This window comes from Rattus norvegicus, chromosome 5, assembly GCF_036323735.1.
Source record: "Rattus norvegicus strain BN/NHsdMcwi chromosome 5, GRCr8, whole genome shotgun sequence".
In the NCBI taxonomy this organism is placed as follows: domain Eukaryota; kingdom Metazoa; phylum Chordata; class Mammalia; order Rodentia; family Muridae; genus Rattus; species Rattus norvegicus.
In genome coordinates, this window is record NC_086023.1 from 159688388 (window position 1) to 159713839 (window position 25452).

General features: G+C 51.1%; 1 protein-coding gene across 6 annotated transcripts in view; it reads right to left on the minus strand.

Annotated features, from left to right (window-relative positions):
* Nucleotides 1–25452, minus strand: part of Kazn (kazrin, periplakin interacting protein) — a 990282-nt gene that overhangs the window by 12585 nt on the left and 952245 nt on the right. For 5 of the 6 annotated variants that reach the window (XM_017593423.3, XM_006239310.5, NM_001415945.1 and 2 more), the window contains 3 exons: nucleotides 24342–24465; nucleotides 3258–3463; nucleotides 2285–2403 (listed from right to left, as the gene is read on the minus strand). In XM_017593423.3, the coding sequence (XP_017448912.1) occupies nucleotides 2285–2403; nucleotides 3258–3463; nucleotides 24342–24465 (449 nt within the window). 6 annotated transcript variants of the gene reach the window in all.

Here is a 25452-nt window from a genome sequence, read left to right on the forward strand (position 1 = left end):
AGCTCTGTAACTAACAGTAGGAGCTGGCACTCTTAAACATCTAACACACTGGCACCACAGGAGGGCGGAAAGACACCTTGGATGTGGTGCGACTCTTTGCCTGTTCCCCATCTGCACTTGACTATTACCTCCAAGATGGGGGCTGTTATGTCTGCCTGTGGCATGGATGGGATGGGTAAGTGGAATTGTGTCAAGAGACAGGGGAAAGGTTGGCAAAGGGAATTGTGGGGCCCAGAGAGGCCACGCCCACATAAGGCTGTGATCCCAGGAGCCGAAGGCTTTTGAAAGGTTCTGTGGCTGAGTCAGAGGGCTGGAAAATGCAAAGTTATATAAGTCTTGTACAGTTCATTTGAGAAGGCATCACGACTTGCACCAGATTCCTAAAAGGGGTCCAATCCTTAGCTTTTTTTTTTTTTTTTTTTTGGTTCTTTTTTTCCCCCGGAGCTGGGGACCGAACCCAGGGCCTTGCGCTTCCTAGGCAAGCGCTCTACCACTGAGCTAAATCCCCAGCCCGCAATCCTTAGCTTTTGGTTAACTCTTTCCTCTTTACTTCACAGGGGAGGAAACCGAGTCCCAGAGAAAACAAAGTTGCTCAGCCTGTTAGAAACAGGCTTGATTTCCACAGGGATGAGGAATCTTACAGTAAGGTACGGCCCCACGGGACATAGACTGTCTAATGTGGGGACCCCAGGCTTCCTGGAATCGTCCTGCTTCAACTCTCCCCTGCACACGTGGCTGTGCCTTTGAACCACATCGTTCTGAGCTCCTGGTGGATCTCAGCTGCAGCTCCTGTGTTTATGTGTGGTCATAGACCAGTGCTTGTCCCCTATACCCACACGTCTATGGGATGGTTTCTGAGTGGGGATATGGGAGGCGTTAGGGTTACCTGACATCATTGGGGGGGTAAATTATACTCCCCCGCCGTGTGAGGACCCTGAAGAAGGCTGCCACGCATAACCAGGAGGGGTACTCCTGCTGGAGCCCAACCACACTGACACCCTGCTCCCTTTTACCCTTGTCACCTTCAGAACTGGTGACAGATGTCTGGTGTTCATGGTACCCAGTTGGTAGCATTTTGTATGGCAACCTAAGCTGATGGGGGCAGCCATGCTTTGGGGACAGCGGTGGACACTCAGGCAATGGTGGGGACTCTGTGAGCTGAAGCCGGCAGCCCCGCATGCCGCAGGCAGCACGAAGGGGCGCAGATAGCACGCAGGAACCCTCTAGGATATGAGGCGTGGTGTGAGCGCGAGGGGTTCTCTACCTCCAGTAGTGAGGGTATGAGAGGGTTCTTTGGGCTCTAGAGGATGAAAGCGGTTAGGAGGTGGCTAGGAAGGTACTTCCGGAGCCCTGAAGGCCCAGAGGTTGAAGGGGCGCTTCCACCCCATCAGCCCTTCCCTCCCAGCCTGACACTTCTGCTGCCGGCGCCAAGCTGCCAGCGTTCAGACCCCTTCTCAGTAATCCTTGCCGCCAGTAATTCACAGTTCCAGGGCTCCTCTCCACCTTCGTAGGGATTGTGTTTCTCTGCTTCGGAACTGGTGCCTCTCCACCCCCTCCTCCCTTTAATCCACAAAGCAGCTTCTGCAGATAGCAGCACACACCGCTAGGTTTGATTAATTAACTGTACGGAAACGATGGGAAAGCGGCGAAGGAGATAATTATGCAAAACAGACCGTGTCAGGTTTACAAAACTGGCCCCTCCCCGCTTGGAGTGCCGAGGACCGGGTGCTGGGCGGGGCTTCCCTTTCACCAGAGCTGCTCCAATGGTGGACCCCGCCCCCTCCAGCCGGTCAATAGAGAGGGAGGGAGGGAGGAAGGCTGGGTGGGGGTGGTACGGGGAAAGAGGACAGGTCTCTAGCGAGGTCAACCCAGCTATCACCAGGTACACCTGCTGAGAGATGCCCAAACCACTTGGCTCCACTCCTGTGTAAGACTATGGGATCCCTCCATCCCGTCCCCTTCTACTTCTGTCTTCCCTCTTGCTCCCTTTCCTCACCCTGGGATGGACAGAACTGAGCTTTGAGCGGGTAAGACAGACATGTTGGTTATGTGTGGCCTGGTCCCTGCCATTTGGGCAGCCACCTACTCTCTAGACTCCTGCTCTGGTTGGAGGTGTGTCTCCCATATTCTGGGCATACATGCCTTTTTCCGTGTGTCCATTTTTCTATGGTGACAGGCCATGCTTAGGCTATCTTTGCTGTTCCTGATAAGCGCCCTGCTTGACTGGGTGACAGAGAGGCTCGGGACAGAGGGTCCTGGCTTTGCCCAGGTTTCAGCGGCTCACCTGCGGCCCGCCTCGGCATCTCGGTAGTCCTCAATGGCCAGTCGGAGCTTGCGCCTGTGCAAGGAGCTGCACACACCAAGGCCCAACTCCAGGTCCTCGTCGCTCAGGCTGAGCAGCACCTGCGTCCAAGAGGTAGACTTAGTGTGGGAAAGTGAGAGTTGGGGCAAGGGGTAGGGAGAGCTCCAGGCCCTGCTGCTGCCGAGCCAATATGAGAATGCGGGCTTCTCATCTGTATTCCTCTTCCAGTCATCTCCCTAGACAGTGCAGCGGGACACCTCTACAGCCCGTGATGACTGGAAACTCCCAATAAAGCTTGTCTCTGGGGAGTGGTGGCACATGTCTTTAATCCCAGCACTTGGGAGGCAGATTCAGGTAGATCTCTGAGTTCAAGGCCAATCTGCTCTATAGAGTTCCAAGACAACCAGCCAGGGCTCCAGAGAGAAGCCCTGTTTCGAAAAGCCAAAAAGATAAAAAATTCAAAAGCCTGTTTCTAGGAGCCATACGATGTTTAATATGGAGCCTCACATCCCCCTGGGCTGTCTTGCTTCAGCTGTCTTCTGATGCCTGGCTGTGCATTTGTGTCTGCTCTCGCTGGGCTCCGGGAAGTCCTGGGCTCAGCTACTGTTTTGGGCCACTGCTTGGGAGGACCACTGATTGAACCAAGATGTGTGGGGCCACCATGTAGGCTAATCCCCTCCCCCTAGTCCAGTCCTGTCCCTCTTCCACCAGCTTGGGGGGAGTTGGTCACCATCTAAGGTTGGTCCCATTCTAAGGGCGAGGTAGCATGACTCCAAAGGGCTGTGTTCCTTGCTAGGAAGACTGATTTATTGGTGACCAGGACCTGCGATTTTGCCAACTTCTAGACTAGGCTTCTTCTTGTCTCGAGAGTAAAATGGATACCAGCCAACTCCTGGGAGGGCATAAGCCTCACGGGAGGGTACGGAGGCATCCCCCAGGGGCCCGAGCTGCCTACCTTCCCACTCTTGACATTCTCCGCACAGGCCTTGACGTACATGGGCATGGCCATCACCACCTCCAGCCAGGCTTGCACCGTGCCAGCCTTCCAGTGGGACATGGGCGTGGTCCTCACCAGCTCCACGTGCTGTAGACGGTCCATCTGCTCCTCTCCCTCAGACAGGCTGAGGCTGTGGCGTGTGGGGCTGCACTGGCTGTCGGAGTCTGCAAAACACAAGTCGACAGGGGAGCTGTTGGGGAGGAGCCCACGCTGCAGTGGACATCCTCACATTCATGCACACACAAGAAACATGGATAGACATTGGCGGTCGTTGAAGAAGAGGGGGAAATAGAGTTGGGAGGGGTGTATAGAGCAGCAGGGGAGTTGAATGGGGAGGGTTGGGGGGTGGATGTAAGAAACTGTTAAAGAACGAATAAAAATCAAAGTCACCCCTCCCCCCACTAGGCGGTCCTCTCTGCCTCTCCAAAGGAGCAAGGGACGTGATATTCCAGAAAGGAGTGAACCTAACAGAAAAATGTAAATCTCCCAGTGCCGCTGCTAGACAGCAGCTATTTAGTTAAATGGTCTCCGGGAGACACAAATTCCTAGGCTCGCAGACCTACATGCGCGGCTCTGTTCTGCTTCACGTACTTGGGCCCAGACACTGTGACAGACACCGTTCCGTTTCAGTAGAGGATTTCAGGGCAATCTTTTGACAGTGTGGCCGGGATGCACTCCACTTATTTCATTCTGCATAGGCTGTGGGTGGGAGTGGGGTGGGGTGGGGTGGGGGAGGGGCTGGTCCCAGTTTTACACATTATAGACACAGAGTGGCAAAGAACACCAGGAGGTTTGTTTTCTTGGGGCAGATGGGACCCGGCTCCAACCTTTAACACACAGCAGCCTCCTGTCCCTGGAGTAGCAACATAGACAGAAGGAACTAAACCCCCAGGTAGGTTGGTACAGTCTTTTGTGCTTCAAACATAAGGACTTGGACTTGAACCCATGCAAAAAAATAGATGGGCCATGGTCGGCAAGATGGCTCAGTGGGTGAAGTGCTCGCCGTATGGGCGTAATGACCTATGTTCAATCCACGTAAAAGTGGGAGGAGAGGGGTTGGGGATTTAGCTCAGTGGTAGAGTGCTTGCCTAGGAAGCGCAAGGCCCTGGGTTCGATCCCCAGCTCCGAAAAAAAGAAAAGAAAAGAAAAAAAAAGTGGGAGGAGACAGCTGAATCCAGTTACCCTTTGCCTCTGTCCCTAAATGCATTTGTAGCATGCACACGCACGTACACGCACACATATATATACACACACTATAATTGTATATAAAAATGGGCGTGGCGATCAGTCTTGTAATTCCCCTGTGAAAATCAGAGACAGGTGGGTCCCTGGAGCTTCCTGGCCAAACAGCCTAACTATTAGGGGAGCCCAGGCCAGTGATGAGAGAACCTTTCTCAAAAAGCACAAGTGATTAGTGCCTGAGGCAGGGAAGATGGTGTTATTCTCTGGTCTCCACACTTGTATGCACACATAGGAACACACACCTGCATATATGCCCATACATATACATACACAAGCACACATATGTGCACGTGTACCTGCATACACATGCATGATGAACATGTATGAATACACACACACACACACACACACACACACTATATGACATGTATAAATTTTAATTTTTTTTTCGGGGCTGGGGACCGAACCCAGGGCCTTGCGCTTCCTAGGCAAGCGCTCTACCACTGAGTCAAATCCCCAACCCCCATGTATAAATTTTAAACTGCACATGGTGGCGCATGCGTAGAAGCCCAGTTCAGGGAGATCGGGAATTTAAGATGTTTCTATTAAATGGGTATAAGATGTTATGTGCCTCTAGGTGGGCAAGTATGTTTCACCTCTGGCTGTGATGACATGGTAGGCCCTCCCTCAGGGACAGCTGACACTGGTAACCAGGGCCTTTCCCTGGGACTTGGACACACTTGGGTCACACTTCATCAGGTGCCTTGGTCTAGTGAATTGCTTGGATAAGATGCATTTGTTGTTGTTGTTATTGTAGTAGTAATAGTAGTAGTAGTAGTAGTAGTAGTAGTAGTAGTAGTAGTAGTAGTAGTTGTTGTTGTTTGTTGTTTAACCTAGGTGCCAAGGAAGGGATTCGAGTGAGCCTTCATTAGACCCCAGGTAGGGCTGGGTGGTCAGGGTCAGGGGTGTTTGGAGGTGAGGAGTGGAGCTGACAATTTGTGCCTGAGGGGGGAGTGTCTATGGTGCTTGATTCCCAAGAAAGGGGTCTGTGGGAGGTTGGGGGTGGTGACAGAGGGGAAGGTGAGAAGCAGGCAGGGAGGGGGCTGAGCAAACACCACCGTGAGCTTTCTAGAAACAGCAAGCCTCAAAAGGTGGCCAGGAAGAGAGGGGAAGGCAGAGTGGGAGGTGGAGGAATGACTGAGGAGTGGACAAGTGGAAAGTGAACACTCTGTGTGTGCCTCTGTGTGAGCGTGTGCCCATGTGCGCCTGTGTGTGCATGATTGTGCGTGCTTGCGTCTGTAGTGTTTGTATGCAGATCTCCTGCAGCCAGCAGGTGTGTGTGTGTGTGTGTGCGTGCGCGTGTGCGTGTGTGTGCACTTGTATGTATGTATCTATATGTGCTGTGTGCAGATCTCCTGCAGCCAGCAGGTGTGTGTGTGTGTGCGTGAGCGTGTGCGTGTGTGTGCACTTGTATGTATGTATCTATATGTGCTGTGTGCAGATCTCCTGCAGCCAGCAGGTATGTGTGTTTCCCCCAGCCCCCACACCTCCTGCCTTCCATCCCAGGACTGAACTGCAAAGTGGAGGAGGGTTTTGCAGGATATTTGATCACACCGTGAACCCCGAGATTGTGCTCTTAACTGAAAACTAAAACCTGTTTCTAGTTGTGGTGTGCCTCAGCCCTTCAGCACACACCTTTAATCCCTCCGACTGGAACACACACCCCCTTAGTACACACCTTTAGTCCTGAACAATGAAGGTAAAGCTAGTCTGTGGAAAGACGCCTCCATGTTTGAAAGTGCCATTTAATTGAATTTGACAGAACAGGATATGCCTGACTCTCGAGGGGAGAAGAAAGATAGCTACTTAAGAGAGTAGCGCATGGGGGTGTACCAGGAGTGTTGTACAGAGACTGGTTGAAGAGAGAACAAGCTGGACACTGGTGAAGACAGAACGAGACAGAGAATGAGAAGGAGCCACACGATAGAGCAGATCGCTAGAGTTAGTTTGAGGTCGAGCAGAGCAATCCAGGAGGAGCCCTAAGAAGCCAGATTGAACCAGTCAGCTTGGAGAGAAGTTTGAGCCAAAAGATGCAAGGTGACCAGCCAGCCAGAGATGAGAAAGAACTAGGAAGGGTGAGCTTATTCAGCAATATTCTCAAAGGCAGAAAACGTTCTATGTCCAGATAAGAATGTACGGAGGCTAGAAGCTTCCAGAACTAGACCTGGGTTAGCAGACAGGGAACAAGCCTCAGAGACAATTACAGTGAGCGATTAAAAGATACTTTTACAGGAGGGTGTGGTAAGGGGGTCTTTAGGGTCATACAGCATCAGCTACACTGTCGTTTCCCAAATGCTGGGCTGTCTGACCGGTTTCCATGCCTGGGCTTCCTTTAGTTCTGCAGTTATTTTCCTTCCTTCTCAGCTCTGAGAGTGGGAATGGGTTATGTTTACAGCCTGGCTGCTCAGGCAGAAGGCTGGATGGAGTCAGGGGATTGGTTACCCATGGGAGGTTTCTGGGTTCTGCCTATCACCACCGACAAGCACATGCGTGCATGCATGCGGGTGTGTGTGTGTGAGTGTGTGTGTGTGTGTGTGTGTGTGTGTGTGTATGCGTGTGCATGCGCACTCTCATGCCCTCACAAGCTATTAAAGACACCGACAATGCTAATCACAGCCTTGCTACAGAGGCTTCCCAGGAGGCCACAGGCCCTGTGGAGGCCACCACAGGTGTCAAACACAGAGATTGGTACAGGGTTGCATCCCCTGCATAGAGGAACAAGAAAAGAAGAAGTCTGGGTCTAATACTCCCTTTGTGGCCTGTTGGGCCCTCACTTCTCCATCTGACTTTGCTCACAGAGAGGACTTGGGAATCTGTGGCAAGATCATCTGGCCCACTAAGCCCCAGATTGTCATGTGTGGTCCACTGCACAAAGCCCTTGGGAGAATGGCCAGGCTGGGTGGTTCAAGGCGTTACCTCATTCAACCCCGCTGCCCCTCCCACCCCCGTGTGTTGGGGGTTTTGCTTTCTGGATCATCGGTTGTCATGTAATTGTCTTCAGAGTGTGGTCCCTGAGACATCAACATCGTCGTCACCCAAGAACAGGCTAGAGGTGAAAGTTCTAGGAGTCCTTGAGCGGTGACTCTGGGGGTAGCCCGGCTTCCACAGCTGTCCGAGTGATATGGAGGCAAGTTCTGGGGCACATCCACTGTTTTAGTGGCCTCTCACACTTAGTCTGCAGAGTCAGCTCGCCAAGACCTACAGCTCATCCAGTCTCAATGTCCGAGCCCAGATAGTAAGAGCAGACCCCAGGGATTCACAGCACCCCTTGCTTCTACAATGATACAGGCTGCTTTTAATCCCCCTCAGGGGACAGTACTCATGATGACTCCTCACTGATACGTGTCTGCTCACCTAGACATTTATCAGGGTTTTTTGTTTGTTTGTTTTTGTTTTTGTTTTGTTTATCACTCCTTGTTGTTTCAGAGCCAGATTCTGGGCATCTATTTTGTGACTACCCAAAAAAGTGATTGAAAAAAAATCTCCTTTGATTCAAAGTATTTGCGTGAGGAGTTGGTAAGCCCTCAAGACCTATTTATCAGAAAAAGACTTGAATCAACTTCCCAACGGGGCACAGTGCAGGGCGGGTGCTCCCCACATTTGTTTCTTCACCCTGGAGACAAGGTTCCTTTAGTTTCTCGTCCTCCTGTTTGGCAAGGGAAGTCAGGGCAGTCTCACTGGCTTCTGTTGGCTGCTTTGAGATTTTCTCTTTGTCTTTTGTGTGTCTCAGTTCCATTACAATAAGGTTAGACGTGATTCCCCCCTCTCTGGCTGTGTGTTTCAGTTTCATTACAATGAGGTTAAATGTGATCCCTTCCTCCCTCCCTCCCTCCCTCCCTCCCTCCCCCCTCCCTCCCTCCCTCCCTCTGACTGTGTGTCTCTCTCTGACTCTGTCTCCTTCTCCCTTCTCTGTCTCTCTCTGTCTCTTTCTATCTGAGTCTCTGCCTCTCTCTGACTCTCTGTGTCTCTGATTCTCTCTCTGTCTCTCTGTCTCTCTTTCTCTGTGTGTCTACCTGACTCTGTGTCTTCCCCTTCTCTCTGACTCTTTATGTGTGCCCCTCTCTGACTCTGTCTCTGTGTCTGTCTCTCTGTGTCTGTGTCTGTGTCTGTGTCTGTGTCTGTGTCTGTGTCTGTGTCTGTGTCTGTGTCTGTGTCTGTCTCTGTCTCTGAAGCCATATCTGCCATGATTCACCTGTGGAGATCAGAGAGTTGCCTTGGGTGTCCGTCTCTGCCTTCTACCTTGTTGGGGTCACTGACTTTTCTAGTTCTCCACTGTGTAGCCCAGGCTAGCTGGCCTGCGAGCTTCTGGAATTCTCCTGTTCCTGCCTTTCATCTCACCTCAGTGAAATTACAGATGCCTGAGGTCCTGTCTGGCTTTATGAGGGTTCTGGGAATCTGAGCTTGGTCCCTCATGCTCATCATGAGCTTTACCGCACCAGCTCCCCAGCTCCACTCTCTTTAACTTCTTAATCGATTCTGAACCACATAAATTCTGCTTTCTGAGTCAACGGGCTCCACTTGGCATAGTCCAGAGACTTGTCTCTCAATGTTACCTCTGCTCCATTCTCATGGTTCCCTCCAGGGATTTCACTGAGACGTAACTTAGGCTTTTAAAGTCTCTTTCCCACCTTTTTACTTAGCACAGTTGGCAGAAACGTGTGTGCGGGTGAAAACTTGACAGGGTGGCCGCTACCCAGCCTGCCACTGCGAACATCTGAAATGTGGCTGGTGCAGCTGAGGAAAGAGTTTTAATTCTATTTAACTTGAATTAACTAATTCAAATATGATTTTGTTACCTTTGGAGACAGGGTTTCTCTGTGTAGCCCTGGCTGTCTTGGAACATGCTCTGTAGACCATGCTGGCTTCGAACTCAGAGATTTGCCTGCCTCTGCCTCCCAAGTACTGGGATCAAAGGCGTTTGCCACCATTGTCCGGCACTAAAACTTTTTTTTTCTTTCTGTCTGTGTAGCTCTGGTTGCCTTGGAACTCACTTTGTAGACCAGGCTAGCTTTGAACTCACAGGGACTCTCTTGCCTCTGCCTCCTGAGTGCTAGGATTCAAGGTGTGTGCCCCCACACCCGGCCTTCAAATACAAATTTAAACAGTAGTTGTTGCATTTGACTAAACAGTTGGACTTTTCCCATCATTATTTACCTGGGAGTGACTTTTAAGGCATAGCCAAGGTTAGTCTAGGACTCGAGATCACTCTGCTTCTGCCTCTTTACGCATAGCCTACAGACTTAGCTCCTTACCTCTCTGCAGTGCATTCTTGGGAGGTGATTTCCTGAGAACTATTTTCTATCTTGAAAATTCTCTCCTTAGCTCTTTAATCTGCCGTGTAGCTGTTTATTCAGTCTTGGCATTATAAACTATACCATGTCTAAGTGTGTCTTCTAGCCCAGCCCAGGTAGACAGTTTCTTTGAGCCATGCCCTGTTCATTGTGTCCTGGGCTTGGTCAGCAGATGCTGCTGATATGGGGCAGTTCATCTGCCCAGCCGTGAGATGAGACATCTGGTCAACCTACTCAGTTTTGCTGAGATAGTGGCTGGCTTCGACTCACTATGTAGCTAACTAAGGGTGACCTTAAACCCTAGATCCTCCTGCCTCCACACTGCTAGCACTCTTGTGGAGGGTATGTACCACCACGATTGGTTTATGCAGTGCTGGAGGTCACGTCAGGGTCCTGCTTGTGCTGAAAACCCTCCTAGCTATCCGACACCCCTTTGTCCCAGTCTCCTGATAGTTTACAGCCTGAGCTGATTCGTGGGAAGGCTCAGCACACTTGCTTATTACTGGGGGATGCTGGGAAGGGTTAGAGAAAGTGCAAGGGATGTGAGGGTGCCCCTGGTGAAACAGCCTGCTCTGAGGCTGGGGAATTGCTGTTGGCTCTGCCTGCTGAGTTTGGAAGGCAGGAACACTGCTGTGAATGAGAAGGAAAGATAGAGGCAGAGGCAAGCAGGAATTTGAGCACTCGCGCACACGCGCGCACACACACACACGCACGCGCACACATGGACACACATGCACATGCACACATGAGAGAGACAGTTGGCTGCTGTCCTAGCCCAAGGAGACAATGTCTCTACCCTAACAGGAGCCATTGGCAACTATGGGGGAGAGTTATGATCTTAAATGATTGATCCTGCTGTTCCCTTGTCCCACGGATGGTAAGCTCCTTACCAACTTTTGGGGCCCTGTTTACATGTTGTTGCTATCAGAGAACCCTTTCCTGGTCACTAGTGTCATTTGTTACACACACACCACTGCCATCATGTGTGCACAAGCCCTTGCTAACACGGGACATTTTCTGACACGGGCACCTCTCACCTTGGAAACCAATTTAGTCTCCGAAATCACTGGACCAGCATCCATGTCTCTCTGTAGCCTACCCTTCCACAGGAGGAGGCACTGGTTGGCCCTGGGTGTCTCTGGTACCTAGCAAGGTGCTAAACCAGAGCAAATGTTTAACAGCCGACTCGTGTTTGTACAAAGTGCAGCAGCTTGCCTGTTCTGTGGTCTAAGCACTCCCCTTTCTTGTCCATAGCGAGTCACTGGGGATGGGGTGGAGTGGGGTGGGATGCTCTCAAGGTGGTCTGCCTGGAGGGCTAAGAGAAGGGAGCAGGAAGGAGGAGGAGGAGAAGGAGGAGAGGAACAGGATGAGGATGAGGATGCGGAAGATGAGGATGTGGAGAAGGAGGAAGAGGAGAGGAACAGGAGGATTCAGAGGAGGATTCAGAGGAGGATTCAGAGGAGGATTCAGAAGAGGAAGAGGAGAAGGTTGTGGAGGAGGATGATGCAGAGGAGGAGGAAGAGAAGGAAGAGGAGGAAAGGAACAGGATGAGGATGAGGATGTGGAAGAGGAGGAGAAGGAGAAGGAGGAAGAAAAGGAGGATGCAGAGGAGGAGGAAGAGGAAGAGGAGGAAGAGGAAGAGGAGGAGGAGGAGGAGGAGGAGGAGGAGGTTGGTCTCCTGCCAGCCACCTCCTCTCTTCTAGGCCATAGCGTGCAGCTGTCTGTCCCTCATGACTGTCGTGTGCTCCACGCCCTTTTCTCTGTGCCTGCGGCAAGGTCTGTCCACCTGCCGTGACTGACTTTGAGGCCCCAATCGTTCTTTGGCCCCAGGCTGTCCTGTGCATTGTGGGGACTGGGCCCTTTACCTGAGGCTGGCCCACGGGATCCCTGTAAACTATACACACACCAACCAGGATAGCGTAGCTTGAGCGCTGCTGCGGGGCTCAGATCTCAAATCACCCTGATCTAGCAGCCAGCCAGACTCAGGTCAAAGATCGATCCCTGTCATTGCCCAGCGATGAGGAGACCCCCACCAGCACTTTCCCAACCAAAGCTGAGTTTCTATTTTTAAACCCTGCTCTAGGACGGGAGAATGACTGATGGCCGCCAATGGCCACCGTGTGGTCTGGAGTGCACTGAGCATGCTCAGCCACAGCGCCTAGGAAACAGGAGCAACAGATGGGGCCCCAGCTCACAGGGTCAGGGACAGTTTAGGTCCCAGTGAGCACAGAAGCAGAGCCTGCCGCTGGCTACAAAGCTACTGGGGCCACAACAGAACATCGGGCAGGCAGCAAGGTGGCCAGGTTCCAACGCCAATCGAGAGCATCCTGCTCAGGGTCAGGTAGGTTCTCCGGAGGCCTGGGGCTAGCAAGATAAAGCACGGGCTTCCGGCACGTCCCTCAGCTATGCCACCAGGCCTCACAGGAAGTGACGAAGCTGAAAAGTGCCACTGGGACCGGACATCATCACTGCTTCACGTTTTTCGGAGAATCACACTTTTTTTTTTTCTTCTGTGGCCGCCAAGGCCTCAGAGGTGCCTGTCTCTGGCCTCAAAGGATCTCTCCCCCTCTGTGGCCCCTCCTCTGCAGCACAGGAATTGGCTTCCTGGGCTTGGCAAGCCTCCATCCCACTCTGCGCTTTGCAAACATTTCCAATATTACATAGTTATCCAGCAATTGTGCCTCTATAAAACCAGTTACCAAAATCTTCCTGTTTCTTCCCTGGCAATTTGTTCTACCGCCCAATAACACCTCTATCTGGGAAGTTCTTCTTGTGATCTAATCTGTTATAGAAGCTTTTTTTTTTTTCTTTTATTGGAGCTGAGGACTGAACCCAGGGCCTTGTGCTTGCTAGGCTAGCGCTCTACCACTGAGCTAAATCCCCAACCCCTAGAAGCTTATTTTTACTCCCTCCCGTTGTCCTGAGATTCTTCCCATATTTGCCTTTTTGTTAGCTTGTTCCTAGGCAACCCTGCTCTAACCTAGGTGGCCCCGGCAGGTGGATTCTGTGAGAAGCGAGGATCTTTGAGTAGGGGCTCTATTGGGAGACTGTGAGGCTGACTCCTCCCTGCTGTTGGAAGTAGAGTTGGGGTGATAGGGGATAAGGATCTTGGGGAACCTGGATCCCTACTTAGAAGCCATCTGTTTCTGTCTTTCCTACCTGACACCATGACGTCATAGCTGTTCTACCATCCTCCAGACAGCTCAAGACTCTGGGCTTAGCTCAGCCATCTACTGTTGTTCCGTGGTCACTGTGATAGCCCATGGTCACTGTGATAGCCCAAACCCACTGGGATGTAGGAGCCACCACTGAGCTAATACAGAGACCAGGTGTGGCACTTGGGGACATTTATCTCTATTTGTTGTTACAGTCTGGAGACAGGGTCTCATGCAACTTATTCCTGAAGTGAATTTTCTATGTAGCCGAGGCTGGTCTTGAACTCCTGATCCTCTAGTCTCCACCTCCTGAGTGCTGGGATCACAGGTATGCGTCACCTTGCCATTTAAAGCCAACAGTCACACAGCCTTGATTCCCCCTCAAAATGTTTCACGGTTAGCTGCCCCCAGAAACTCTCTAGACTAGAGTTAGCTTCCGTTCTTTAAGGCACCAAGATCTAGGGCAGGCTTGCAAGGCTATAGTTGGACAGTGGCTAGTTAATTTCTTCCTCAGTGATGGAGTTGAGGTGGCACAGTTCTTACAGCCTGAGCACTCTAGGAAGGCACCGAGGGAAAATGGAGGTCCACTCTGACCTGTCCCCATACTGATCTTACAGAGTCACGAGTGTGCCCGCAGCCATGGCTGATGCCATGGTGCGTTCCCCACCACAGCTGGCTGAAGCCCTTTTAGAATCCACGAAAACATTCAGCTGGAGTCACAGCCTGGGGCAGAGGATGCCAGCAAACTTCTCCCCATCTTGCAAAGGCCTTCTCTGTCCTTCCCCTGCTCCCTCCTGCCAGCCGCCTCTGCCTCAGAGCACAGAAATGAATGAGCTGAACCTTCCCTGTTCTAACAGCTTATGTCATTACCAGCTCTGATTGTGTCTATCCAAAAGAAGGTGGGGTACAATAGTGTGTTGCCCCCCCCCAAATCTCACCCCTAGCTTTAGTCCATCTTGAGCTACTATGCTGCCTCTCTGAGCCCCAGTTTCCCCATATTCGAGGCTGAGACAGTGATATTCAATTCAAGGACTTTAGAGAGGGCTCACTGTGAAGGAAGATTGGTGCTACCTCTTTTTTTTTTTTTTCTTTTTTTCGGAGCTGGGGACCGAACCCAGGGCCTTGCAATTGCTAGGCAAGCGCTCTACCACTGAGCTAAATCCCAACCCCTGGTGCTACCTCTTGATTTATAACTACCTTGACCCCAGTCCTAAGCCTGGCACATAGGCCATAGATTTAGAGACACTGTAGGATGGCTTAATGCGTTTATGTGAAGTGTCTAGCACATGGCTGGGACAGTAGGCACTCAATGTCATACGGTACCGTCTCAGCTTTCCTTACTGCCCCAAGGCAGGCCTTCATCCTCCTGCCGATACCCTATTCACAGCCCTGGCTTAGAACAGCTCTCCATGTTGGTAGACACACATCCGTCTGGGGGCTTTGGGACAGAATAGAGTCCGCTGCACAGGGCCCATTGGCAACTCCATTGAAAAGTCTACTCTTTGTCTCTGAGATTGAGGGACTCTGGAAGACGAGGTGAAAGGTGACCACATTCCTTGGCTACAGGAAGCTGGTCCCCAGTCTCAGGAAGCGGATGATAATGGGCTTAGGGCTGTTCTGAGGGAGGACTCCTCTCCACCCCATTGGCTAGACACCCACAGTGCTGAGGGTCAGAAGAAAAGCTCTGGCTGAACAGAGCTGGGCACCTGTAGCACCAGGTCTTTGCCAACAAGAGGGAGCCTGACCCCAGAGAACTGAGCACAGAAACTACCCAGTCTGGAGGTGGCAAAATTGTGGGCACAGATCCCACCTGGGGCCACAGACCCCCTTCCTTTGCTGGATGTCAGTTTTCTAAGACTAATTGTTAATGTTGAAGTCCTGCATTGTATCTGTGACCTCTTGCAAGGTCAAGAGCTCTGGAAATATCTGGCCAGCATCCTTCCCCAGGCTTGCAAGACCCGGTTAAGGCCTCTTCCTTTATGCAGGCCAAATGCTGCCAGCGACAATGACTCCCCTGCCTGCTGAGTCTCCCCAGGCCTCTGAGTACAGCACTGGCATGGGGCCAGCACACAGAGGTGGGCCTGAGTCCCTGTCACCCCGGCGTGCATTCATTTTTTTTGCGTGCATTTTTTTTTTCTTTTTTTCCGGAGCTGGGGACCGAACCCAGGGCCTTGCGCTCGCTAGGCAAGCGCTCTACCGCTGAGCTAAACCCCCAACCCCCCCCCCCCCCCCGCCGTGCATTTTTTGCAACGTAGCCTATCAGAGCTGTCCTGAAGACACAGGTGTGAGCAATTTGAGTCCATTTTACCAAGTCCCACAATCCACTGCTTAAACCTCCTGAAGTCCACCTCGTGGGGGTGAGGACAGGGGAGCACAGCAGGTCCCGCCATAAGCAGAAGACTCTGGCCAGCATGGAGCCTAGCCTTCTCTCACGGGGCCTCCTGTAGCCCTGAGACAAGCAGCTGGAATGTTAGTTCCTTTCCCTACATACTGTCTCAACTTGGCAACAGCTGAGGCATCCGTCCCACCTCCACCTTATAGAGGGAGAGACAGAGGCTCTGAGTCTGGCTGAGGCACACCGCACTGGCTCCTGTGTGGATCTTGCTTATACTCTGTTCTGCAGCAGGGGGATGCTTGTCATTGCCGCTAGCTCAGCCAGCACTGAATGCACATTTCTTGCACACACCGGGCAGGAGGGAAGGAAGCTGGGATTAACTCACTGCAATCCACGATCTCCACCATTTGTCTCTTCATCTCCTAGAGCACTGACTCCCAACCTTCCCAACACTGCGACCCTTCCATACAGTTCCTCACGTTGTGGTGACCCCTCCAACCACAATATGACTTCCATAGCTACCTCATAACTGTAATTTTGCTACTGTTATGAATCGTAATTAAATATCTGTGTCTTCGGAGGTCTTAGGTGACCCCAAGGAAAGAGTCATTTAACCCCAGAAGCGGGTCTCGACCCACAGACTGAGAACCACCACCCAAGTAAAGCCACGTGTCCCTTTGTCTTGTGTCTTTGTGACTCTGACCCCTTGCAGTGACCCTTGTCAGAAGCTGCCTTCTCCCTTCCCTAAGAGGAAGGATGCTGGCCCTGTCCTGATGCAGGGACAACTTGAATGTGAACCCAAGGTGCTTCACTCATGCCAGGGTCAGCAATTAGGTAGCCCAGAGCTCCCACAGGATGCTCTAGAGGGTAAGAGACCCAGACACTGGTGAGATGGAATTACCCATCCCCTGGGCCCTATATAACAGATGCAGACTCTCCTGCAGCTGGGAGGGTAGGCATGAGAAATGCACTCCTGATCTAGGCCTCTTAGTCGAGGACCCTTGTGTCCCTACGGGCATGGCTCAGAATACACACACTGTGCTTACAGTTGCCTACCCTGGCACCTGGGCTATCTTTGCATCTTTTGTTTGATTTTGAGAGACAGGGTCTCCTGTAGCCCAGGCTGGTCTCAAATTTGCTAGGTAGCGAGCTGAGGATGACCTTGAACTCCTGATCCTGCCTCCCCTTCTTAAGTTCTGGGATTACAGGTGGATGTCACCACATTTAGGGGACGATGAGGATGGAGCTTGAAGCCTTCATCCATGCCAGGCAGGCATGCTGTATCGATGCTATGACTACAGCGCCATTCTGCATGTTGGTCCTGGAGTTACAGGCACATGCTGCTGTGCCTGGTTTTACAGCTCTTGTCCAGCAGACATGGACCTCGGGGCTTCCATGACTAGGCAGTGGCAGGATGAGCATGCCTAGACCTCCCTAAAGAGCCCCATGACTCATCACCTAACAGCACAGAGTACTGGACCAAAGGGTGTCAGATGACATCATACGCCCCACTGTTTCTCAGAGTCTGACCCACACAGCTAGATTACAAGACCTAGTTCTGGGTTCAGCTAACCCTGGGAAGCACTGAATGGGAGAGTGTAAGGTATTTTTCTGGGTTGCAGAACCTCTTAGGGCCTTCATGAATGAATATGGTCTGTCAAGATCTACAATACCGTTCCTCAGACTTGTTGACCAAGATTTTTTCCCTCCCTGCCGAATATCATGCTATAGCTCGAGGCATTGGTCTAAGATAGGAAGCCCTGGATCTTAGCGCTGAGTGAGACGTGAACACTCTTTTTGGCTACAGGCAAGTCCCTCCCATCTACTACTGCAGGAGGGGCAGTGCAGAGGCCCCAAGAGCCCTCCAGCCCAGTACTCTTGTCCTCTACACCTAGGCTGGCTGGGTAGCTGGAGCAACTATTACACTTAGCTGACCCTCACCTGTGCAAAGAGGTGTCCTGCCGACCTGATCACTGGTGACCACTTGAACAAGGTCATCTCTGTCTGGGCTGAACCTGCTGTGTGGACCTCGTCCCTGCAAGAAGCCTTGGACCTCTCTCTTATTCTCCCCATTGTGCAGTTGTGGAGACTGAGGCCAAAGTTGAATACCTTGCTGAAAATGAGAGTGGCGACCAAGTTCAGACCCAGAACCAGCACTCCGAATTCTACTTCCCTCCGTCTGCTTGCGGAAGACAGCCATAAACCGTGAAAGGATTATGACCTATGACCGGGGAGCAGGGTTGCTAAAGGCAGTTTTTTTTTTTTTTTTTTTTTTTGGTTCTTTTTTTTCCGGAGCTGGGGACCGAACCCAGGGCCTTGCGCTTCCTAGGTAAGCGCTCTACCACTGAGCTAAATCCCCAGCCCCGGCAGTTTTTTTTTTATTCTTTTTTTCGGAGCTGGGATTTCGAGCAGTTTTTTTTTTATTCTTTTTTTCGGAGCTGGGATTTCGGAGCTGGGGACCGAACCCAGGGCCTTGCACTTGCTAGGCAAGTGCTCTACCACTGAGCTAAATCCCCAACCCCGCTAAAGGCAGTTTTGCTGTGGTTTTCAGCTTTGAAGGGGGGGTGGTCTCTGGTCTCACCTTGTAGGCTTTCCAAAGTCACAAGCTCCATTTCCATATTTCCTGGGGTAAAGGAAGGGTGAATACCATCTGGCAGGTGGGAGAAAGGTTGTGGGGAGTAGTCCTGTGTAGAGCCTGCATTCTCTTCCTACCCTGGTAACAGCCTGCAGGCTTCCTCTCTGAACTTGGAAGAAGGAGGAGTGTGCATAGTACAGACAAGCTTACCGGGGCCCCGTGGAGCACATACCTCACTGAAAGAAAATCAGGAGTGAAGGCAGAGCTGGAAGTTAGGAGCGAGACATGGCCTGGGACCTACTGGAAACGGCAAGGATCCTTGCAATGGGACAATGGCTTCCCAAAGACCTATCTTTTGCACGAGCTTGGGGGCACTGCATACAATTTGATTCCTTGATACCAGGGGTGGGGGTGGGGGTTCTCAACCACTGCTGCTTCCTAGTGACATCCTCTGCCTCCTGGTGACACATCAGAAAGTTAACCAGGGAGTTCTCAAAACCAAAACCCACTAAGAAAAGACTTCACCCTGATGTCCCCACTGCCCCCAGCGTGCGTATGTTAGACAGGGTCTAGTGCAGCCCAGGTTGGCCTCAGCTTCTTACACAGTCCAGGGCGACCTTGGCCTTCAGATACTCTGCCTTCATAGCCTAAGTGCTGTTATTAGGTGGCAACTGGAGACAGAACCCGTGCTAGGCAGGTACTCTATTAGAGCCCTGAAATATATCCCAGAGCTCTGGTCTTGCTACTCAAACACTAATTCTCTGGGGACCTTGTTCTCTGGGATACAGCTGTGTACAGCTGTGGAAAGCACAGGCTAACACATCTCAGCTGCTTCTTCAAGCATCTTCCCTGGCCTGGGCCTCAGGACACCACCATTCGAGGGTAGCATCCCAGCCGCCATCACAGAGGCAGACACCCCTCCCCCCGATTTGTTGTGGAACATGCCCTCAGTTTGATATCTAAAGATCATCTACCCTACAGATACTGTTTTTTTTTTTTTTTATTGTTCTTGTTGTTGTTTTCGAAACAAGGTTTCTCTGTGTAGTCCTAGCTGTCCTGAGACTTTCTCTACAGACCAGGCTGACCTTGAACTCAGAGATCTCACTCTACTGGAATTAAAGGTGTGCGCCACTACCGGCCAGCCACTGGGGTTCTTTTGATGCCCACAAAGGACTATTTTATAGTGCCCGTTTCTGTAGCTGTCCTTTACCAGGTGCGGGTGGACAGACCCCACCTAGTGGAGGCCCATGTTGAAAGAGCTTGAGTGATTTGTCGTAAGAGAGAGGGATGCGGGGTGATGGGGTCTCTGCGAGGTCTCTTTCGTTAAAATGTTAAGTTCGAGGTGTTAGAAAAAAAACCCACATTGTTTGAAAGCCAGACCTAATGGTGTCCGCTTGTGATGCCGGCTACCAGAGAGTATGAGGCAGGAGAATTCCAAGAACAAGACAAGCCTAGGCAACTTAGGCAACTTACTGAGTCCTGTCTCAAAAACTAAACCAAACCAAACCAAAAAAAAAAAAAAAAAAAAAACCAAAAAAAAAAAAAAACCAAAAAAAACCAACAAACCAAAACAAAAAACAAACAAAAACCAAAAAAAAAAACAAAACCAAAAAACCAACAAAACAAATCAAAACAAAAAACCCTACCACCACCACACAAAACCGGAGTCCTGTCAATGAAACTTGGTGGTACAGCCCAGGTCTAACACGCACAAGCCTAGGTTTCAATCTCCCGTACTCTCCACCCCCCCCCCCCCCATTTCCAAAGACCAAGATTCCACAGTGCCAGCCCTCGCCTGGGTTCCCAGAGCACAGGTAAAGCCAACAGCGGTGGGGCAGTGCCACAGGGTTGAGGTGGGTGGCTCTGGGCCCCCTGCTGATTCATCTGTTAGGGTTGTTACCGACCTTGTCCTGCTGGAGAGAAACTGGCTCTCAAGTCTAGGATTGGGCTTGGAAAACAGGACAAAGGCGGGTGATACTGGTGTCCTCCTGGCCAGGAGGAAGGACACAGAGCTTGCGCTGGACCTCAGCCTGCTTCTGCTTCGAAGCCTGGGTATACCCCTCTTGGGGGGGGGGTAGGACTTTTGGGCACAAGAAATCAAGCTGACAGGAAGATTGCCTTTTAACAGTGAAGTAGTACCAGGCTGGGTTCCAGACGCCATTGTGTGAGCGAGTCGGGGCGGGGTTTTCAAGCCAGATTCTGCTGAACAGGAAGGCACCCCAGAGGGCAGGCATACCTATAAGGTCTGGCCCCTCCCAGTTCTAGATGCTGGGGTTCAGTCAGACTCGCCTGGCTCAAAGCCCTGGGTCCCATGCTCGGCACAGCACAATTCAGGCACAGTAGTGCACGCCTACGATTCCCACACTCACGAATGGGACTTAGCCTCAGAGTCCTCGTCAGCAGCACAGGCTGTGGGTTGACAGAGTTAATACGTGGAAAGCACACAGCATGGAACCTGGCCCTTAGCGAATACTTAATGAACGTTAGAAGCTATCGTCGTTACTATTATTGTTACTCGGGTTGGAGCCTGGTAGTATGATTGGGATAGCATGCAGAAAGGCTACTGAGAATGGCCCTGGAGGTTGAGGACTGCACAAGCCAGGGTTAGCCCGATACCTCACTACCTTCCTAAGGGATAGCACGCAACCTGCACAGCGGGAACACCGGCTTCGGGTGCTCTGGGTGACTCCACTCTAGTGTAGGACTAACAGGTACCATTTGGAGGAAATCCTTTCATTAAGGAGGTGCTGGCAGGGTAGTGTAGCTCAGTAGTCGGGTGTTTCCCTAGCATGAATAGAGCTCTCGGCTCTGCCCCCAGTACTGCCGTTGATGAGAGAAAAGCACAAAGGAGGCAGTGAGGGGGGACTTTTGAGTCAGTGTGGCCCCACTCTTAAGTGGCAGAACAGTACAAGAGCCAGCTTGGATTTTGCCCAAATCATGTTTTTCTAAGCACGAATTTTCCCCATGTTTATATATTTTTTTAAAACCAGTGTTGAGAGGCCAGGCTAGTCCTGGAATAGCAAATAAACTTCATCCTTGCAAATCTGACTTAATACTTGAGGCTCTGGAGGCCTGAGGCTACTCTTGGATGGGTATGGGAGAGTCCGATTGATTAGTAATGTCTGCATGAGACTAGGCATAGACTACTGTGTCTTAGGCATGAATGCGCCCGCCTCGTGGTGGGTTCTCAATCCTGGCTGCGATCACCGGAGAGGTGAAAGCCTTTCATCTAGGGAGGGCTAACGCTGGCATGGCCACTGAGAACGCTGATGGTGAACATTCCTTCTCGTCCCTAGCGTCCCTGTCCCCGTGACTTCATTGACCTTGGAGCATGGCGTATCTTTATGCTGTCTGCTCCCAGAGCTGGAAGAGCCATTCGAATGCATTCATTCTCCCATTAAGTCTTGTTTCTGGGCATAAAACGGAAACTGAGGCCATTGGCTACAACCAGGATGTGAGGTTATCCAGATTGGCTCTTCCCAGGACATATGGGGAAAGCAGAGTTTTTGCAACCCCCCTGGGGGGGGGGTGTCTTGTGAAACTGAGAGAAAATGCTAGTCTGTTCTGCCCTAGACCCTGATGTCTCTTTTAAGCCACGGTGGCTGCCTAAGGACTTGGAACACAGAGATCTGCTGAGGTCTGAGGAAAATCACAGCCATAGCTCTGACCTCTGGACAGTGTGAGGGGAGGGAAGGGAGGCCGTGAAAGCTGGGGAGGCCTCTGAGCTCCAGGGAGTGGGGAATCCTGGGCCGGGGAGGTGCTGCGTTACAATGTGGGCAGCCCGGATGCGACTGCGCCTCCAAATTAGGAGAGGGACGCAGGCAAGATGTTCTGGGAGTCCACCTGGCTTGACTCCCTTTCAGGGGACTTAGCATCCAACCAGCTTTCTTCGGTCCCTCCTGTCACCCAGCCTAGGAATTTCACAGCGTGGTGGTCAAGCAAGTTGCCCCTCCTGGTGGGACACGGCTCCCCCTTGGAGCAAGGTAGAAACAATCAAATCACATAGAATTCCATCATATTTTAAAATAAGCTTTATTTAGACTTTTTTTTAATATTTTATATTTTGCATCCATGCCTTCGAGAAACCTCTCCCGGGGGGGGGGGAAGGGTCATTTTCATCTAGAGTTACCCATAACTCATTCCCTATCTGATGTGGTTCTCGAAAATAAACCATCCTTAGTAACTCACAGGATAATCTCCTAATTTCCAAAAAACTGAAACGAAGAGGAGTGACTAAGCCATTAACCGGGAGTGGTTGCAACCTTATTTTCTTGTAAGTTAAAAGGAAGGGTGTGTGTGGGGGAACCATAAAAAAAAGAAAGGAAAAGAAAACCCGAAAATTCATGGGGTGGGGGTAGTGTTTTCTAAGACCTCCCTCTGATGCCAGCTCTGGCCTCTCTCCCTCACCACCAGGCTGGGTTAATCAGCTGAGCCGAAAGGGTTGTTGTGTACCCAGGAAGGCCCATCTGGTGTCCCTGCCTGCTCTCTCTCCGGCCTCTGGGCCAGGTCGGGAGGGAAGAGGTGACCTGGTGAGGGGCTTTTTGGCTTGTTTTTTTAGAGACTTTGGACACAAGATCCTATACATTCCAGATTTTCCATCCGGTACTGAAAAATCTTTCAAGAGTTGAGAATGTTTCTGTTAGAGGGAGCACAGCAGTGGCCATAAGGGGTGTGGGCTGAGTTATTAGTGGTTTAGGATCAGTTAAAAGGGGATGGGGAGGAGAGAAAGAGGAAACTGAGTTCGGGGGTGGGGTGGTACTGGCTGGAAACTTGTGGGTTCTCCATGCCCCAGGTGAGGCCCCATAGGGACAGTGCTACCCCCACAAACAGGCACAGGCACCTGCCAGCCCTTTTGGGCTTAGTCTGCTTGAGTCGCTGATATAATCAGAGGACAGGGATCCAGGGATTATGAGAAAGTCCATGTGTGGGCAAAGAAGTCAACTGGACGAAAGAGGGCAAAGGGCTTGCCTGCTAGATACTGCCCCCAACAGCCCCTCCCAGAAGGTGGGCATCATCTTTGTTGACACTGGCTTGCCCTATGTTTGGAATAAGCTAAGGATAGAGAGGCATTGTGTATGTGCCACCAGGAGCCTCTTACCCACTGACTCAAGCCCAGATGTCTGGTTAGACCCCACAGATGTGCCCCAGGCTAACCTTCCCTTGTCTCAATCAACATGGTTCCAAAGACAGGTCCAAGAGAAGGGGAATTTGACTGTTAGTGTTCTCTGCTCACCGAAGTCATGATCTGTATGTCAGATAAATAAATATATAGATATATATATAAAGAGAGAGAATATCTAGAGAGAAAGGCCAGAGCAGAAGGTGGGAGTCCTCTCATGCAGGGACAGCAGCCGGGGGGGGGGGGACAGAAAAGAGAAAAAAAGAAGAAGCAAGCTGGTCGTCTGAGGTCCCCAGCTCTAGCCACCTGAATTCTACCTTGCACAGTGTCTGCAGCGGCATGAACACAGAATAGACAAGTCAGCAGAAACGCCCGCCTCCCGCCCACCCCGTGGAAAAATATACATTCCAATATTTACGTAATAATTTAGATAGAATACGCTTTCTGCATTTGTGCAAATAAATTAAATGCAAGTTTTCTTTCTCTCTTTTTGCTCCATAAAGAAAGAAACAGCAACACAATTTAAAAACAGGCAGGCCATTAAAAAGAGCCCATATGACCCCCTTATAAACACTGTGGCCCAGCCAAAAAGTCTTGGATGGGCTCACGGGTCTCTGCAGAGTGACCTTACCCTGACGACGATGGCGGGGGTGTTTTTGTGGTTAAAGTGACTCGGGCACACCCCGAGAACAAGGTCTGGTCCCACACGTTCACACCGAAGAAGGAGGGGACATGAAACACAGACCGCGCGTCCTTGGCGACGTGGGCTGTAGGAGTAGCGGCTGGACCAGGGACTTTACAAGCACAAAGTGCACACTACTTTTGTTATTTACAAATACACAGCAGTCCTTCAAGTGTTCAAGTTTCATAAAAAGGGAGGAGGGAGGAGAAAGGGGCAAATTAAAAACAAAAACACGACGGATTTAAACAGAAACAAACAAACAACCCCCCCCCCCAAAAAACATCGAAAAACAAAACAAACGAGAGAAACAAACACAAGTGTATCGCTCAGAGACAACGGGGTTGACAGAGTCACACACGGTTTGTGGTATGTACAGCGATTACAGAGGTGACGACGCGGAGGGGGGTTGGGGGTCACATTTGTGTTTCTGTCTGTTCCAGGCGCTTGGCTACACGCACCCACGAGGGCGAGTGCCTCCGTGCACACACACCCCACACACAGGCTCCGCATCCCCACGCGCACGCACACTCTCGCACACTCTCCAAGGCTCATCCACACACAGACACGCCCGTGGACAACGGGCGGAGGGCGGTGGGTTATCACCAGTCCGCGTCTTCCTCTATGTAATAATCAGGGGCGGTACCATCAAAGAGGCCCGGGTCGAGGGACTTCCGTTGTTTCCCTCTGGCGAAGACTCGAGAGATGGAGCCAAATCCCATCTTCTCTTTCTTCTTTTTCCGTTTTTGGTCTTCAAGATCCTCTAGTGACTGAGGCCGAGAGAGAACAAAGGTAAGGTCAGCCTGGTGGGCAGGGTAGCTGTGGGTAAGTCATGGTTCGAGACTTGACTTTCCTAAGTCATGGTCAAGAGCACAGCAGAGGATGGATATAAGGAGCTGGGCTCTGGGGCTGGAGTCCCAGAGTCTGTCCCTTCCCCTCTGAGCAAACCTAGATTAGTTTTAAAGCCTCTCATTGCTAGTGACAGAACCCACCAAGATTGTCCTGAGTGTATCGCTGATATAAGGCAAAGACGCTAAGGCTGGAGTGGCCAGGAGCTGCTCTAGCTGTTTGGACTATTAATGTCATTCAAGTTCTGTTTGATGACTTAAAGGAGCAGTCAGGGCCTGCAGGGACAAACCCATCAACCTGACTACTACCTGCAATCACTCGGATGCAGGGTGGACAGGCCGTGCACAGAGCCGATGCCTTAGCACGTGGCATTGCAGAATGGGACCAGCCTCGGAACCCTGACAATGACCTTGTAACTGGAGGTTTGGGGTAGCACCCACAGAAAGCTTTACAAACGGCCAAGTGCTTACATGTGTTTGGTATTATCTACAGAAAGGGTAGGGTTTCGACTAGACTTGAGGCACATAGAACACTTTAGAGTGTCTTGGAATACAGCCCCTGACTCCTGGGCTGGAGTTCCCATTTCATAGGGCCCAGGAATCTGCATTCAAGATGTCTGTACTCTGGGGCTGGAGCGATCGCTCAGCGGTTAAGAGCAACGGCTACTCTTTTGGAGGACCCAGGTTCAATTCCCAGCACCCACATGGCGGTTCACAACTATCTGTAATTATGGTTCCCCCTGGAATCTGATATCTTCACACAGAGAAACATGCATGCAAAACACCAATGCACACAAAACAAAAATAAGTCATTAAAAATATGTATGTATGTACGTATGCACACATGCATGCATGTGTGTATATACACATGTATGCATGTACATGTGCATGTACACATGTATGCACATA